This window comes from Haliotis rufescens, unplaced genomic scaffold (genome assembly GCF_023055435.1).
Source record: "Haliotis rufescens isolate VD_foot unplaced genomic scaffold, xgHalRufe1.0.p SCAF_27, whole genome shotgun sequence".
Taxonomy (NCBI): Eukaryota; Metazoa; Mollusca; class Gastropoda; order Lepetellida; family Haliotidae; genus Haliotis; species Haliotis rufescens.
This window is the reverse complement of record NW_025963968.1, coordinates 5,821,921-5,839,665: the sequence shown is the minus strand read 5'-3', so window position 1 is coordinate 5,839,665 and position 17,745 is coordinate 5,821,921. Positions and strand designations below refer to the sequence as shown.

The 17,745-nt window shown below is 38.7% G+C and overlaps 3 protein-coding genes across 3 annotated transcripts; all 3 read right to left on the bottom strand.

Moving 5' to 3' along the window:
• Positions 1-4,476: 4,476 nt before the first annotated feature.
• Positions 4,477-6,661, bottom strand: LOC124121757. Its single transcript, XM_046484814.2, has 3 exons — positions 6,511-6,661; positions 5,389-5,486; positions 4,477-4,960 (listed from the first exon to the last, which is right to left on the bottom strand). The coding sequence occupies exons 2-3, from the start codon at positions 5,459-5,461 to the stop codon at positions 4,602-4,604; spliced, it is 432 nt and encodes a 143-aa protein (XP_046340770.2). The 5' UTR covers positions 5,462-5,486; positions 6,511-6,661; the 3' UTR covers positions 4,477-4,601.
• A 2,984-nt stretch (positions 6,662-9,645) lies between these two features.
• On the bottom strand, positions 9,646-11,832 carry LOC124121755. Its single transcript, XM_046484812.2, has 3 exons — positions 11,681-11,832; positions 10,559-10,656; positions 9,646-10,130 (listed from the first exon to the last, which is right to left on the bottom strand). The coding sequence occupies exons 2-3, from the start codon at positions 10,629-10,631 to the stop codon at positions 9,772-9,774; spliced, it is 432 nt and encodes a 143-aa protein (XP_046340768.1). The 5' UTR covers positions 10,632-10,656; positions 11,681-11,832; the 3' UTR covers positions 9,646-9,771.
• A 2,978-nt stretch (positions 11,833-14,810) lies between these two features.
• LOC124121756 lies at positions 14,811-17,000 on the bottom strand. Its single transcript, XM_046484813.2, has 3 exons — positions 16,849-17,000; positions 15,727-15,824; positions 14,811-15,298 (listed from the first exon to the last, which is right to left on the bottom strand). The coding sequence occupies exons 2-3, from the start codon at positions 15,797-15,799 to the stop codon at positions 14,940-14,942; spliced, it is 432 nt and encodes a 143-aa protein (XP_046340769.1). The 5' UTR covers positions 15,800-15,824; positions 16,849-17,000; the 3' UTR covers positions 14,811-14,939.
• Between the last annotated feature and the right edge of the window lie 745 nt (positions 17,001-17,745).

Genomic DNA, 17,745 nt, shown 5'->3' with positions numbered 1-17,745 from the left:
ACACAAAATGCATTACACACCATGCATCACACATTCACTACACACCATGCATTGCACAGTATTCATTATACACCATGCACTACACATAATTCATTATACATCATGCATTACACATAATTCATTACACACCATGCACTGCACATAATTCATTACACACCATGCATCACACATTCACTACACACCATGCACTGCTCATTATTCATTACACACCATGCACTACACATACTTCATTATACACCATGCATTTCACATAATTCATTACACACCATGCACTACACATAATGCATTACACACCATGCACCCATGAAGATGCGGGGCAGAACCCATGCTTGCCGTAAAAGGCGACTATGCTTGTCGTAAGAGGCGACTAACGGGATCGGATGGTCAGCCTCGCTGACTTGGTTGATGCATGTCATCGTATCCCAACTGCGTGGATCGATGCTAATGATGTCAATCACTAGATCACCGCCGTCATAAAGCTGCAATATTGTTGAGTGCGGCGTCAAACAACAAACAAACAAACCATCAGCCTTTGGTGAACTAAGAAAAAGGTTTCAGTTGGAACTATATTGGCTGTCACTGTCCGACTGACACATCACTTACCTTCTGACGTAATATATATTATATATACACATTCCAGGAAAACTGTTAAGATAATGTTTGTGAGAGATGGGAAATGTAGTGCATGGTGCACATGCTGTTTAATGCATGGCATGTAGTCCATAATGTGTAAAATATGGTATCTGGCGTATGGTGGAATGTGCATTTTGTATAATGTGAAGTGCATGACGTGTCACAAATGCACAACACTTATATAATTACACACCATGCATTACACATAATTCATTACACACCATGCACTACACATAATTCATTATACATCATGCATTACACATAATTCATTACACACCATGCACTGCACATAATTCATTACACACCATGCATCACACATTCACTACACACCATGCACTGCTCATTATTCATTACACACCATGCACTACACATACTTCATTATACACCATGCATTTCACATAATTCATTACACACCATGCACTACACATTATGCATTACACACCATGCACCCATGAAGATGCGGGGCAGAACCCATGCTTGCCGTAAAAGGCGACTATGCTTGTCGTAAGAGGCGACTTACGGGATCGGATGGTCAGGCTCGCTGACTTGGTTGATGCATGTCATCGTATCCCAACTGCGTGGATCGATGCTAATGATGTCAATCACTAGATCACCGCCGTCATAAAGCTGCAATATTGTTGAGTGCGGCGTCAAACAACAAACAAACAAACCATCAGCCTTTGGTGAACTAAGAAAAAGGTTTCAGTTGGAACTATATTGGCTGTCACTGTCCGACTGACACATCACTTACCTTCTGACGTAATATATATTATATATACACATTCCAGGAAAACTGTTAAGATAATGTTTGTGAGAGATGGGAAATGTAGTGCATGGTGCACATGCTGTTTAATGCATGGCATGTAGTCCATAATGTGTAAAATATGGTATCTGGCGCATGGTGGAATGTGCATTTTGTATAATGTTAAGTGCATGACGTGTCACAAATGCACAACACTTATATAATTACACACCATGCATTACACATAATTCATTACACACCATGCATTACACATAATTCATTACACACCATGCATAACACATAATTCACTACACACCATGCATTACACATAATTCATTACACACCATGCATTACACGTAATTCATTACACACCATGCATTACACATAATTCATTACACACCATGCATAACACATAATTCACTACACACCATGCATTACACATAATTCATTACACACCATGCATTACACATAATTCATTACACACCATGCATTACACATAATTCATTACACACCATGCATAACACATAATTCACTACACACCATGCATTACACTTATATCATTAAACACCATGCATAACATTCATATAATTACACACCATGCACTGCACATAATTCATTACACACCATGCATCACACATTCACTACACACCATGCACTGCTCATTATTCATTACACACCATGCACTACACATACTTCATTATACACCATGCATTTCACATAATTCATTACACACCATGCACTACACATAATGCATTACACACCATGCACCCATGAAGATGCGGGGCAGAACCCATGCTTGCCGTAAAAGGCGACTATGCTTGTCGTAAGAGGCGACTAACGGGATCGGATGGTCAGCCTCGCTGACTTGGTTGATGCATGTCATCGTATCCCAACTGCGTGGATCGATGCTAATGATGTCAAACACTAGATCACCGCCGTCATAAAGCTGCAATATTGTTGAGTGCGGCGTCAAACAACAAACAAACAAACCATCAGCCTTTGGTGAACTAAGAAAAAGGTTTCAGTTGGAACTATATTGGCTGTCACTGTCCGACTGACACATCACTTACCTTCTGACGTAATATATATTATATATACACATTCCAGGAAAACTGTTAAGATAATGTTTGTGAGAGATGGGAAATGTAGTGCATGGTGCACATGCTGTTTAATGCATGGCATGTAGTCCATAATGTGTAAAATATGGTATCTGGCGTATGGTGAAATGTGCATTTTGTATTATGTGAAGTGCATGACGTGTCACAAATGCACAACACTTATATAATTACAAACCATGCATTACACATAATTCATTACACACCATGCATTACACATAATTCATTACACACCATGCATAACACATAATTCACTACACACCATGCATTACACATAATTCATTACACACCATGCATTACACATAATTCATTACACACCATGCATTACACTTATATCATTAAACACCATGCATAACATTCATATAATTACACATCATGCACTGCACATAATTCATTACACACCATGCATTACACATAATTCATTACACACCATGCACTGCACATAATTCATTACACACCATGCATTACACTTATATCATTAAACACCATGCATAACACATAATTCACTACACACCATGCATTACACTTATATCATTAAACACCATGCATAACAGTCATATAATTACACACCATGCACTGCACATAATTCATTACCCACCATGCATTACACATAATTCACTACAAAACCATGCATTACACTTATACCATTAAACACCATGCATAACATTCATATAATTACACGCCATGCATTACACATATTTTATTACACACCATGTATTACACATAATTCATTACACACCATGCCATACACATATTTCATTACACACCATGCATTACACATAATTCATTACACACCATGCACTGGACATACTTCATTACACACCATGCATTTACACATATTTCATTACACACCATGCCATACACATACTTCATTACACACCATGCATTACACATAATTCATTACACACCATGCATTGAACTTAATTCACTACACACCATGCATTACACATAATTCATTACACGCCATGCATTACACATACTTCATTACACACCATGGATTACATATACTTTATTATATACAAAGCATTCACATACTTCCTTATACACCATGCATTCCACATAATTCATTACACACCGTGCATTACACATAATTCAGTACACACCATGCATTACACTTAATTCATTACACACCATGGATTACATATAATTCATGTCACACCAAGCATTACACATAATTAACTACACACCATGCATTACACGAAATTCATTACACACCATGCATTACACATAATGACTTATATGGTGTATAAGGAAGTATGTGTAATGGATGGTGTATAAGGAATTATGTGTAATGCATGGTGTGTAAGGAAGTATGTGTAATGCATGGTGTATAAGGAAGTATGTGTAATGCATGGTGTGTAAGGAAGTATGTGTAATGCATGGTGTGTAAGGAAGTATGTGTAATGCATGGTGTGTAAGGAAGTATGTGTAATGCATGGTGTGTAAGGAAGTATGTGTAATGCATGGTGTGTAAGGAAGTATGTGTAATGCAGGGTGTGTAATGAATTAAGTGCAATGCATGGTGTGTAATGAAGTATGTGTATGGTATGGTATGTATATAAATATATTACTGCGAATATCCTTCAATTGAAAAGTATTTATCACTAATGTCAATAAAATATAGGCATATCTATATGTATATCTATGTATATATGTATACCAATGCACTGAACATATCTATGTCTATAAGTGTGAGCATATGTACATATATCTTCCCTGCATCACGTGCTTTGATTTATGAGAGTAAGATTGACTTAACTTGTAGTGTATGACCTTAATGTATAATGTATAATGTGTAATGTGCTGTGTGATTCATAGTGTGTAGTGTATGTTTGTATGATGTGTTCCATCCGATGAAATTCTCTTTAATATTCTCACCCCATTTACAAGTAGTGCGATATAAATATACATATGTATACATACATTCAAGACCATACCGATACAGTGAGTGTGGTGGAACAATCGATAACAATGAATGCAAGGTAGTCAATTAAACATTTTATTTCATTAGACAGAAACCATGACACAAAAGCATAATCTCAAAAACTCAAAACTCAAAAACTCCGTCTCATGTCACTCCGAGAAAACATGTTTCGTTAAAAGCACATCATCTAACCAACGATGGCGGAGCTGGCTCCAATTGGCTGAGCGTCAAGCTGGTCCAAGATGAGCGCAGCGTAGAGAGGGTCGTAGCTGTTTCTACCTGTACGGGCGGAGGGGGCGTAAGGGGAGGCAATCTGGTTGAAGCCGTGCAATAGACCGGGATGGTTGATATCAAGGGCATCAGCAAGGAGGTAGTCGTTGAGGAAGTTGTTGTATCCGTTGCCGTGTCGTGGTGCGTATCCAGATCGTGCAGCAGTAGGTACCAGTGCAGCCTGCCTAGGTCTGTCTTGGTTGATGATAATCACCCTGGGTTGTTGGTTGGCATACCCTTTGACAGTCCTGGGCTGCACTTGCAATCCTGAGGCACCTGGAATTAAATCGCCTAGGTATTAGAGTGAGTGAGTATGGCGTTTTCGGCAACATGACTTCTACGATCACAAAAGAAAGGGTGTCCCACATTGTTTCAATGTCGGAAACAAAGTTTTGAGATTGAACAGCCAACGGTTTAACAGCTATATTGGTCCTCTGCCGTCAGTTCCTCAGAGGTATGCATGATGGTGTGTATGGCCCATGAAAGTCCAGAAGGATGGAGACAATAAAATCATAACGATTTCCATCAACGAATCATTGTTAAAACACACTGATGATAGGAGGTCAACAGTCAGGAATAAGGAAGAATACCCAATATTTGCTAGAGGTAATGAGTAGTTAAACGACTCAGAGGGACATCAATAAATTTCATATTTTTTTGCTCCGGGTAATGAGTATGACGATGCGATTGACTTCAATACTTACGAATGTAACGGGCATCACTTATGACACACAAACAGGCCAGGATGGCAGCAGGTAGAATTATAGCCGTCCTCATGATTCGGGTGGTTGTAATTTCTGTTCTGTAAAAGTGAATGTATAACGAACAATAATGTTAAATGCAAGATGATATAGTATATTGAAAAGTAATATTTAATGCAAGTTATATCAACAAACATAATGACAACACACGTTGAGGTGTAGTTATGGTTAGGCGACTATTATATTTGCTTTGGTTCAGAGTTTACTATTTACATTGACTGACTGAGATTTTATGAAAGCTAACAAATGACACATTCGCACACATATATTTACATCTCCCGAACAGGTGGTGAGGTAAAATGGGGTTTAATGTCGCTTTCAAAATTATTGCACTCATATAGTGACATGTATGCACGTGTGTGTTTCTGTGTATTTGCTTGTACTAGTCCGGACTAATGCCGATTTTATAGTGCTAGCCCACTGGCATTGCCGCAGTTTAACATGAATAGTGAGTGAGTGAATATGGTTTTACGCCGCTTTTAGCAATATTCCAGCAATATCACGGCGGGGAACATCAGAAATGGGATTCACACATTGTACCCATGTCGGAAATCGAACCCGGGCCTTCGGCGTGACGAGCGAACGTTTTAACCACTGGGCTACCCGACCGCCCCTGCACATCCTAGGGCGAACACCTGGTATCATCACTTCTGATAGTGATCCATAAAGATATGCCTATGATGTAGTCTGAATCGCACAATGGATATTTCTTATGAGCTTTAACCACCAGGCTACCCGGTCGTCCCTTGACATGAATACCACACTCAGACACAGTATACTGACTCTGAGCCGACCAGTCCTTGCTTTAGCCCTTTAATGCCGAGCGCCAGACAGGGTAACAACAAGTATCATCTTTTTTGTGTATTTTGGTTTGACGTGGCCAAGGATCGAAGCCCGGACCTTCCGCTGTTTCCAAGGGGCGATCTCTAACGGAAAGGTACTTAATACACAATAATATAAGGATGCTGAAGAACATGATACGTGAATACATCAAGTATACAAGCGATATTAGACTCCACAGTCGGTTTACAAGAAAAGATAAATTGAAAAGAAAATATAACAAACAGTTGGCTCACCTGTTGCTGCTGCTCTGTGGCTACAATTGGAGAATGATGGTGTCCAGAGAAATGAGGAATACTTTTATACGCCAGCCGGACATCCTTCAGGGAGCATCGTGACACAGTGACGTCACAGTGGTCACTGTCATGCAACTTACCCTGACAATACCATGCCTGTATTGGTTGGACAGTCAAATTCGTCTGTGATGTAAGTATGAAATGCTACTATGTTCTTACATATAACAAGACGTCCATCATAAATCAAGCCTCCTTGTACCCATCAACGAGATGAAAATATCCCGAGGCAGAATTTAGACAAAAACAATTACAGGTTCATCAATAGATTTAACTACAATTACATATTCATTGACAGTGACTAACACGAATGCCTGTCATACAAAGATTTTAAGGAATGCACAGTGTGTAAAACTATAGTTTTGCCTAGAACAACCCGTGACAAGATGAAAAAATGAATTGCTTTAATGTTGACATCCTATACAGCTGATGAATGATTCCTGAATGTAATTTTATAAGATTTCCAACTTGAAATGGTCACTTTCATACTTATGGAAAAGTGTTTAAAGCCCCACCCTGACTATAAATAGCCCGCAAGGTGGCGGTGTTTCAGTTTCGAACAATGACTGACAATGTAAACACAACCGAGTGTCGGGAGAAGTCTTTTGAAAACCATACGGGAACCAGATCACCATTGACCGTCAAACTTCGTATCAACTTGAATGACAAACCATGGATCCCAAAAATGGATCCATATCAAGATATAAGTCAATAAATTTTCTGTAGTTTTATCATAAAAAATCGAATCGATCGTGTTTGGCGTCTGCATCAATCACAGTGGGCGGAGCTTATTTACGGTTGCGCTATAAATAGCAAAGCACATGGTCATGTATACATGTGACACATTAAAAAATGAATGCATTTGTGGTCAAAGTGTATTGTGTTGTATATTTTTACGGCAGAACAGCAGCAGAACATCAGTTTCGGTTAATGTAACAGTAACGATACTTAAATACGAAATTGACATAGCGATTCTATCAGTTCAATCCGAAAATTACAGATATTTGTTTAGTTTTGGTCATTTGCATTCAACAGTCAACATTTATCTGAACATCATTTCGAAGTCTGTGAGGCTGTCCGTATTTTTTAAAATATTTTTATCTCCATTCCGACGTGAAATAATATAATGTCTTCGTGTCTCAATTTTGCTGCCGCTGTGGAAAATTGCGCACCGATCTAATAAAAGAAATACTACTAGATCTACCATTGCACCGTCATAAAAGAACCAGGTCAACTTTATCTTTGTTCCGTTGTTTATTCAAAATTCGTTTCCGAAGCAAAGCGAATCGATCTACATCATAAATTAATTCATAGACTAGATTCTAGTACGAAGTGTTAAACCTTTTTTTTAAATGTCTTAAAATAACTTAAAATAAGACATTTTTTGATAAGTAATATATTTTATTTCGTCCACCCGCTCTCTGGTTAGTTGAGGCTTGAGGGGAGAAACACATACAAAAAATATGGATGGCCTTATGCAAATGCCACTTGGCATGCCAATCAAGAGGGATCTGGGTCACTGAGATCCGCCAAGTTTCACGGATCGAGTTACTTCGGCATGAGGCGCTTCATCGGACAAGTGTGACTTTGACCAAAATACATTGCTACTGGGCAATAAAAAAATGTCACGGAAACGACAAAAAACTACTTTGAAAATATTTTTTACCATTACCAGGGTTTTTTACACGATCATTGTCATCCAGATTCTAGATGCGGCAAGACGAACACAACGAAGAAAAACACTGTTGAAATCACCGATTGCCGTATATATTGTGAGAAATGTTATTTATAAACTGCATATATACCGTACACCACAGGATAACGATTGATGCCGTAACACTTATTATGTTTTATGTTCAATTACACTGCTCATATTCATCACGACAAACGTATTTCGTTCTCGTCCAGGACCCGGTTGTATCAAACTTTAATGATGCATTAACTAATGGTGCATTAAGCATTTAATGTATCATTAGGGTTTAATGTAGCGATTAGTTAATGAGGCTTTGATACAACCGGGTCCAGAGATCTAGAATATAGCTCAGAACGAGAACATCTATAAGTTCTGTGTTGGAGTACGTTGGATAAATCGTGGACATTCCGCGCTATCATTTTATGAAGGTGTGAAGGTTTTGAAACCAAAGACCTACGCGTTTGTTGAAAAGTCTTGGAATCGTTTGATAGATATTTATTACTTTTAAAACTTACGTCCTTGTTGTCAAACGGTCCACGTGGGTGGGTGTTTAAATGACGTCACCCGTTAGGCATTAACCAATGAAATGCGTGTGTTATCAAGACGTCATATTGACCTGTCAGATCACTCGTATAAGCTCCGCCCACTAGAGTGCGGTAGTGTGATTAAGAGTGGGTAATTATATAAGTGTAATGCATGGTGTGTAATTATATAAGTGCAATGCATGGTGTGTAATGAATTATATGTAGTATTATAGAATTATTATTATTATTATTATTATTATTATCATTATTATTTATGTTTAAATAGTTACAAATCATTGAACCATACCATCATTACCTGAAAACCTCGGTTTAAGCTTAACTCAATGGCACAATGTAAGTAGAGAAAATAGAATATGCACATTATGTTTATAAATATATAACTGCGAATATCCTTCCATTGAAAAGTATTTATCACTAATGTCAATAAAATATAGGCATATCTATATGTATATCTATATCTATATCTATATCTATATATATATATATATATATATATATATATATATATATATATATGTATACCAATGCACTGAACATATCTATGTCTATAAGTGTGAGCATATGTACATATGTCTTCCCTGCATCACGTGCTTTGACTTAACTTGTAGTGTATGACCTTAATGTATAATGTATAATGTGTAATGTGCTGTGTGATTCATAGTGTGTAGTGTATGTTCGTATGATGTGTTCGGTGCGATGAAATTCTCTTTAATATTCTCACCCCATTTACAAGTAGTGCCATATAAATATACATATGTATACATACATTCAAGACCATACCGATACAGTGAGTGTGGTGGAACAATCGATAACAATGAATGCAAGGTAATCAATTAAACATTTTATTTCATTAGACAGAAACCATGACACAAAAGCATAATCTCAAAAACTCAAAACTCAAAAAAATCCGTCTCATGTCACTCCGAGAAAACATTTTTCGTTAAAAGCACATCATCTAACCAACGATGGCGGAGCTGGCTCCAATTGGCTGAGCGTCAAGCTGGTCCAAGATGAGCGCAGCGTAGAGAGGGTCGTAGCTGTTTCTACCTGTACGGGCGGAGGGGGCGTAAGGGGAGGCAATCTGGTTGAAGCCGTGCAATAGACCGGGATGGTTGATATCAAGGGCATCAGCAAGGAGGTAGTCGTTGAGGAAGTTGTTGTATCCGTTGCCGTGTCGTGGTGCGTATCCAGATCGTGCAGCAGTAGGTACCCGTGCAGCCTGCCTAGGTTTGTCTTGGTTGATGATAATCACCCTTGGTTGTTGGTTGGCATACCCTTTGACAGTCCTGGGCTGCACTTGCAATCCTGAGGCACCTGGAATTAAATCGCCTAGGTATTAGAGTGAGTGAGTATGGCGTTTTCGGCAACATGACTTCTACGATCACAAAAGAAAGGGTGTCCCACATTGTTTCAATGTCGGAAACAAAGTTTTGAGATTGAACAGCCAACGGTTTAACAGCTATATTGGTCCTCTGCCGTCAGTTCCTCAGAGGTATGCATGATAGTGTGTATGGCCCATGAAAGTCCAGAAGGATGGAGACAATAAAATCATAACGATTTCCATCAACGAATCATTGTTAAAACACACTGATGATAGGAGGTCAACAGTCAGGAATAAGGAAGAATACCCAATATTTGCTAGAGGTAATGAGTAGTTAAACGACTCAGAGGGACATCAATAAATTTCATATTTTTTTGCTCCGGGTAATGAGTATGACGATGCGATTGACTTCAATACTTACGAATGTAACGGGCATCACTTATGACACACAAACAGGCCAGGATGGCAGCAGGTAGAATTATAGCCGTCCTCATGATTCGGGTGGTTGTAATTTCTGTTCTGTAAAAGTGAATGTATAACGAACATTAATGTTAAATGCAAGATGATATAGTATATTGAAAAGTAATATTTAATGCAAGTTATATCAACAAACATAATGACAACACACGTTGAGGTGTAGTTATGGTTAGGCGACTATTATATTTGCTTTGGTTCAGAGTTTACTATTTACATTGACTGACTGAGATTTTATGAAAGCTAACAAATGACACATTCGCACACAGATATTTACATCTCCCGAACAGGTGGTGAGGTAAAATGGGGTTTAATGTCGCTTTCAAAATTATTGCACTCATATAGTGACATGTATGCACGTGTGTGTTTCTGTGTATTTGCTTGTACTAGTCCGGACTAATGCCGATTTTATAGTGCTAGCCCACTGGCATTGCCGCAGTTTAACATGAATAGTGAGTGAGTGAATATGGTTTTACGCCGCTTTTAGCAATATTCCAGCAATATCACGGCGGGGAACATCAGAAATGGGATTCACACATTGTACCCATGTCGGAAATCGAACCCGGGCCTTCGGCGTGACGAGCGAACGTTTTAACCACTGGGCTACCCGACCGCCCCTGCACATCCTAGGGCGAACACCTGGTATCATCACTTCTGATAGTGATCCATAAAGATATGCCTATGATGTAGTCTGAATCGCACAATGGATATTTCTTATGAGCTTTAACCACCAGGCTACCCGGTCGTCCCTTGACATGAATACCACACTCAGACACATTATACTGACTCTGAGCCGACCAGTCCTTGCTTTAGCCCCTTAATGCCGAGCGCCAGACAGGGTAACAACAAGTATCATCTTTTTTGTGTATTTTGGTTTGACGTGGCCAAGGATCGAAGCCCGGACCTTCCGCTGTTTCCAAGGGGCGATCTCTAACGGAAAGGTACTTAATACACAATAATATAAGGATGCTGAAGAACATGACACGTGAATACATCAAGTATACAAGCGATATTAGACTCCACAGTCGGTTTACAAGAAAAGATAAATTGAAAAGAAAATATAACAAACAGTTGGCTCACCTGTTGCTGCTGCTCTGTGGCTACAATTGGAGAATGATGGTGTCCAGAGAAATGAGGAATACTTTTATACGCCAGCCGGACATCCTTCAGGGAGCATCGTGACACAGTGACGTCACAGTGGTCACTGTCATGCAACTTACCCTGACAATACCATGCCTGTATTGGTTGGACAGTCAAATTCGTTTGTGATGTAAGTATGAAATGCTACTATGTTCTTACATATAACAAGACGTCCATCATAAATCAAGCCTCCTTGTACCCATCAACGAGATGAAAATATCCCGAGGCAGAATTTAGACAAAAACAATTACAGGTTCATCAATAGATTTAACAACAATTACATATTCATTGACAGTGACTAACACGAATGCCTGTCATACAAAGATTTTAAGGAATGCACAGTGTGTAAAACTATAGTTTTGCCTAGAACAACCCGTGACAAGATGAAAAAATGAATTGCTTTAATGTTGACATCCTATACAGCTGATGAATGATTCCTGAATGTAATTTTATAAGATTTCCAACTTGAAATGGTCACTTTCATACTTATGGAAAAGTGTTTAAAGCCCCACCCTGACTATAAATAGCCCGCAAGGTGGCGGTGTTTCAGTTTCGAACAATGACTGACAATGTAAACACAACCGAGTGTCGGGAGAAGTCTTTTGAAAACCATACGGGAACCAGATCACCATTGACCGTCAAACTTCGTATCAACTTGAATGACAAACCATGGATCCCAAAAATGGATCCATATCAAGATATAAGTCAATAAATTTTCTGTAGTTTTATCATAAAAAATCGAATCGATCGTGTTTGGCGTCTGCATCAATCACAGTGGGCGGAGCTTATTTACGGTTGCGCTATAAATAGCAAAGCACATGGTCATGTATACATGTGACACATTAAAAAATGAATGCATTTGTGGTCAAAGTGTATTGTGTTGTATATTTTTACGGCAGAACAGCAGCAGAACATCAGTTTCGGTTAATGTAACAGTAACGATACTTAAATACGAAATTGACATAGCGATTCTATCAGTTCAATCCGAAAATTACAGATATTTGTTTAGTTTTGGTCATTTGCATTCAACAGTCAACATTTATCTGAACATCATTTCGAAGTCTGTGAGGCTGTCCGTATTTTTTAAAATATTTTTATCTCCATTCCGACGTGAAATAATATAATGTCTTCGTGTCTCAATTTTGCTGCCGCTGTGGAAAATTGCGCACCGATCTAATAAAAGAAATACTACTAGATCTACCATTGCACCGTCATAAAAGAACCAGGTCAACTTTATCTTTGTTCCGTTGTTTATTCAAAATTCGTTTCCGAAGCAAAGCGAATCGATCTACATCATAAATTAATTCATAGACTAGATTCTAGTACGAAGTGTTAAACCTTTTTTTTAAATGTCTTAAAATAACTTAAAATAAGACATTTTTTGATAAGTAATATATTTTATTTCGTCCACCCGCTCTCTGGTTAGTTGAGGCTTGAGGGGAGAAACACATACAAAAAATATGGATGGCCTTATGCAAATGCCACTTGGCATGCCAATCAAGAGGGATCTGGGTCACTGAGATCCGCCAAGTTTCACGGATCGAGTTACTTCGGCATGAGGCGCTTCATCGGACAAGTGTGACTTTGACCAAAATACATTGCTACTGGGCAATAAAAAAATGTCACGGAAACGACAAAAAACTACTTTGAAAATATTTTTTACCATTACCAGGGTTTTTTACACGATCATTGTCATCCAGATTCTAGATGCGGCAAGACGAACACAACGAAGAAAAACACTGTTGAAATCACCGATTGCCGTATATATTGTGAGAAATGTTATTTATAAACTGCATATATACCGTACACCACAGGATAACGATTGATGCCGTAACACTTATTATGTTTTATGTTCAATTACACTGCTCATATTCATCACGACAAACGTATTTCGTTCTCGTCCAGGACCCGGTTGTATCAAACTTTAATGATGCATTAACTAATGGTGCATTAAGCATTTAATGTATCATTAGGGTTTAATGTAGCGATTAGTTAATGAGGCTTTGATACAACCGGGTCCAGAGATCTAGAATATAGCTCAGAACGAGAACATCTATAAGTTCTGTGTTGGAGTACGTTGGATAAATCGTGGACATTCCGCGCTATCATTTTATGAAGGTGTGAAGGTTTTGAAACCAAAGACCTACGCGTTTGTTGAAAAGTCTTGGAATCGTTTGATAGATATTTATTACTTTTAAAACTTACGTCCTTGTTGTCAAACGGTCCACGTGGGTGGGTGTTTAAATGACGTCACCCGTTAGGCATTAACCAATGAAATGCGTGTGTTATCAAGACGTCATATTGACCTGCCAGATCACTCGTATAAGCTCCGCCCACTAGAGTGCGGTAGTGTGATTAAGAGTGGGTAATTATATAAGTGTAATGCATGGTGTGTAATTATATAAGTGCAATGCATGGTGTGTAATGAATTATGTGTAGTATTATAGAATTATTATTATTATTATTATTATTATTATTATTATTATTATCATTATTATTTATGTTTAAATAGTTACAAATCATTGAACCATACCATCATTACCTGAAAACCTCGGTTTAAGCTTAACTCAATGGCACAATGTAAGTAGAGAAAATAGAATATGCACATTATGTTTATAAATATATAACTGCGAATATCCTTCAATTGAAAAGTATTTATCACTAATGTCAATAAAATATAGGCATATCTATATGTATATCTATATATATATATATATATATATATATATATATATATATATATATATATGTATACCAATGCACTGAACATATCTATGTCTATAAGTGTGAGCATATGTACATATGTCTTCCCTGCATCACGTGCTTTGACTTAACTTGTAGTGTATGACCTTAATGTATAATGTATAATGTGTAATGTGCTGTGTGATTCATAGTGTGTAGTGTATGTTCGTATGATGTGTTCGGTGCGATGAAATTCTCTTTAATATTCTCACCCCATTTACAAGTAGTGCCATATAAATATACATATGTATACATACATTCAAGACCATACCGATACAGTGAGTGTGGTGGAACAATCGATAACAATGAATGCAAGGTAATCAATTAAACATTTTATTTCATTAGACAGAAACCATGACACAAAAGCATAATCTCAAAAACTCAAAACTAAAAAAAATCCGTCTCATGTCACTCCGAGAAAACATTTTTCGTTAAAAGCACATCATCTAACCAACGATGGCGGAGCTGGCTCCAATTGGCTGAGCGTCAAGCTGGTCCAAGATGAGCGCAGCGTAGAGAGGGTCGTAGCTGTTTCTACCTGTACGGGCGGAGGGGGCGTAAGGGGAGGCAATCTGGTTGAAGCCGTGCAATAGACCGGGATGGTTGATATCAAGGGCATCAGCAAGGAGGTAGTCGTTGAGGAAGTTGTTGTATCCGTTGCCGTGTCGTGGTGCGTATCCAGATCGTGCAGCAGTAGGTACCCGTGCAGCCTGCCTAGGTTTGTCTTGGTTGATGATAATCACCCTGGGTTGTTGGTTGGCATACCCTTTGACAGTCCTGGGCTGCACTTGCAATCCTGAGGCACCTGGAATTAAATCGCCTAGGTATTAGAGTGAGTGAGTATGGCGTTTTCGGCAACATGACTTCTACGATCACAAAAGAAAGGGTGTCCCACATTGTTTCAATGTCGGAAACAAAGTTTTGAGATTGAACAGCCAACGGTTTAACAACTATATTGGTCCTCTGCCGTCAGTTCCTCAGAGGTATGCATGATAGTGTGTATGGCCCATGAAAGTCCAGAAGGATGGAGACAATAAAATCATAACGATTTCCATCAACGAATCATTGTTAAAACACACTGATGATAGGAGGTCAACAGTCAGGAATAAGGAAGAATACCCAATATTTGCTAGAGGTAATGAGTAGTTAAACGACTCAGAGGGACATCAATAAATTTCATATTTTTTTGCTCCGGGTAGTGAGTATGACGATGCGATTGACTTCAATACTTACGAATGTAACGGGCATCACTTATGACACACAAACAGGCCAGGATGGCAGCAGGTAGAATTATAGCCGTCCTCATGATTCGGGTGGTTGTAATTTCTGTTCTGTAAAAGTGAATGTATAACGAACAATAATGTTCAATGCAAGATGATATAGTATATTGAAAAGTAATATTTAATGCAAGTTATATCAACAAACATAATGACAACACACGTTGAAGTGTAGTTATGGTTAGGCGACTATTATATTTGCTTTGGTTCAGAGTTTACCATTTACATTGACTGACTGAGATTTTATGAAAGCTAACAAATGACACATTCGCACACATATATTTACATCTCCCGAACAGGTGGTGAGGTAAAATGGGGTTTAATGACGCTTTCAAAATTATTGCACTCATATAGTGACATGTATGCACGTGTGTGTTTGTGTGTGTTTGCTTGTACTAGTCCGGACTAATGCCGATTTTATAGTGCTAGCCCACTGGCATTGCCGCAGTTTAACATGAATAGTGAGTGAGTGAGTATGGTTTTACGCCGCTTTTAGCAATATTCCAGCAATATCACGGCGGGGAACATCAGAAATGGGATTCACACATTGTACCCATGTCGGAAATCGAACCCGGGCCTTCGGCGTGACGAGCGAACGTTTTAACCACTGGGCTACCCGACCGCCCCTGCAAATCCTAGGGCGAACACCTGGTATCATCACTTCTGATAGTGATCCATAAAGATATGCCTATGATGTAGTCTGAATCGCACAATGGATATTTCTTATGAGCTTTAACCACCAGGCTACCCGGTCGTCCCTTGACATGAATACCACACTCAGACACAGTATACTGACTCTGAGCCGACCACTCCTTGCTTTAGCCCCTTAATGCCGAGCGCCAGACAGGGTAACAACAAGTATCATCTTTTTTGTGTATTTTGGTTTGACGTGGCCAAGGATCGAAGCCCGGACCTTCCGCTGTTTCCAAGGGGCGATCTCTAACGGAAAGGTACTTAATACACAATAATATAAGGATGCTGAAGAACATGACACGTGAATACATCAAGTATACAAGCGATATTAGACTCCACAGTCGGTTTACAAGAAAAGATAAATTGAAAAGAAAATATAACAAACAGTTGGCTCACCTGTTGCTGCTGCTCTGTGGCTACAATTGGAGAATGATGGTGTCCAGAGAAATGAGGAATACTTTTATACGCCAGCCGGACATCCTTCAGGGAGCATCGTGACACAGTGACGTCACAGTGGTCACTGTCATGCAACTTACCCTGACAATACCATGCCTGTATTGGTTGGACAGTCAAATTCGTTTGTGATGTAAGTATGAAATGCTACTATGTTCTTACATATAACAAGACGTCCATCATAAATCAAGCCTCCTTGTACCCATCAACGAGATGAAAATATCCCGAGGCAGGATTTAGACAAAAACAATTACAGGTTCATCAATAGATTTAACTACAATTACATATTCATTGACAGTGACTAACACGAATGCCTGTCATACAAAGATTTTAAGGAATGCACAGTGTGTAAAACTATAGTTTTGCCTAGAACAACCCGTGACAAGATGAAAAAATGAATTGCTTTAATGTTGACATCCTATACAGCTGATGAATGATTCCTGAATGTAATTTTATAAGATTTCCAACTTGAAATGGTCACTTTCATACTTATGGAAAAGTGTTTAAAGCCCCACCCTGACTATAAATAGCCCGCAAGGTGGCGGTGTTTCAGTTTCGAACAATGACTGACAATGTAAACACAACCGAGTGTCGGGAGAAGTCTTTTGAAAACCATACGGGAACCAGATCACCATTGACCGTCAAACTTCGTATCAACTTGAATGACAAACCATGGATCCCAAAAATGGATCCATATCAAGATATAAGTCAATAAATTTTCTGTAGTTTTATCATAAAAAATCGAATCGATCGTGTTTGGCGTCTGCATCAATCACAGTGGGCGGAGCTTATTTACGGTTGCGCTATAAATAGCAAAGCACATGGTCAT

Coding starts and splice junctions, on each gene's coding strand:
- LOC124121757 (XM_046484814.2), bottom strand. CDS start 5,461: ATGAGGACGGCTATAATTCTACCTGCTGCCATCCTGGCCTGTTTGTGT. Junction 4,961..5,388: donor AAGTGATGCCCGTTACATTC/GTAAGTATTGAA, acceptor ATTTAATTCCAG/GTGCCTCAGGATTGCAAGTG.
- LOC124121755 (XM_046484812.2), bottom strand. CDS start 10,631: ATGAGGACGGCTATAATTCTACCTGCTGCCATCCTGGCCTGTTTGTGT. Junction 10,131..10,558: donor AAGTGATGCCCGTTACATTC/GTAAGTATTGAA, acceptor ATTTAATTCCAG/GTGCCTCAGGATTGCAAGTG.
- LOC124121756 (XM_046484813.2), bottom strand. CDS start 15,799: ATGAGGACGGCTATAATTCTACCTGCTGCCATCCTGGCCTGTTTGTGT. Junction 15,299..15,726: donor AAGTGATGCCCGTTACATTC/GTAAGTATTGAA, acceptor ATTTAATTCCAG/GTGCCTCAGGATTGCAAGTG.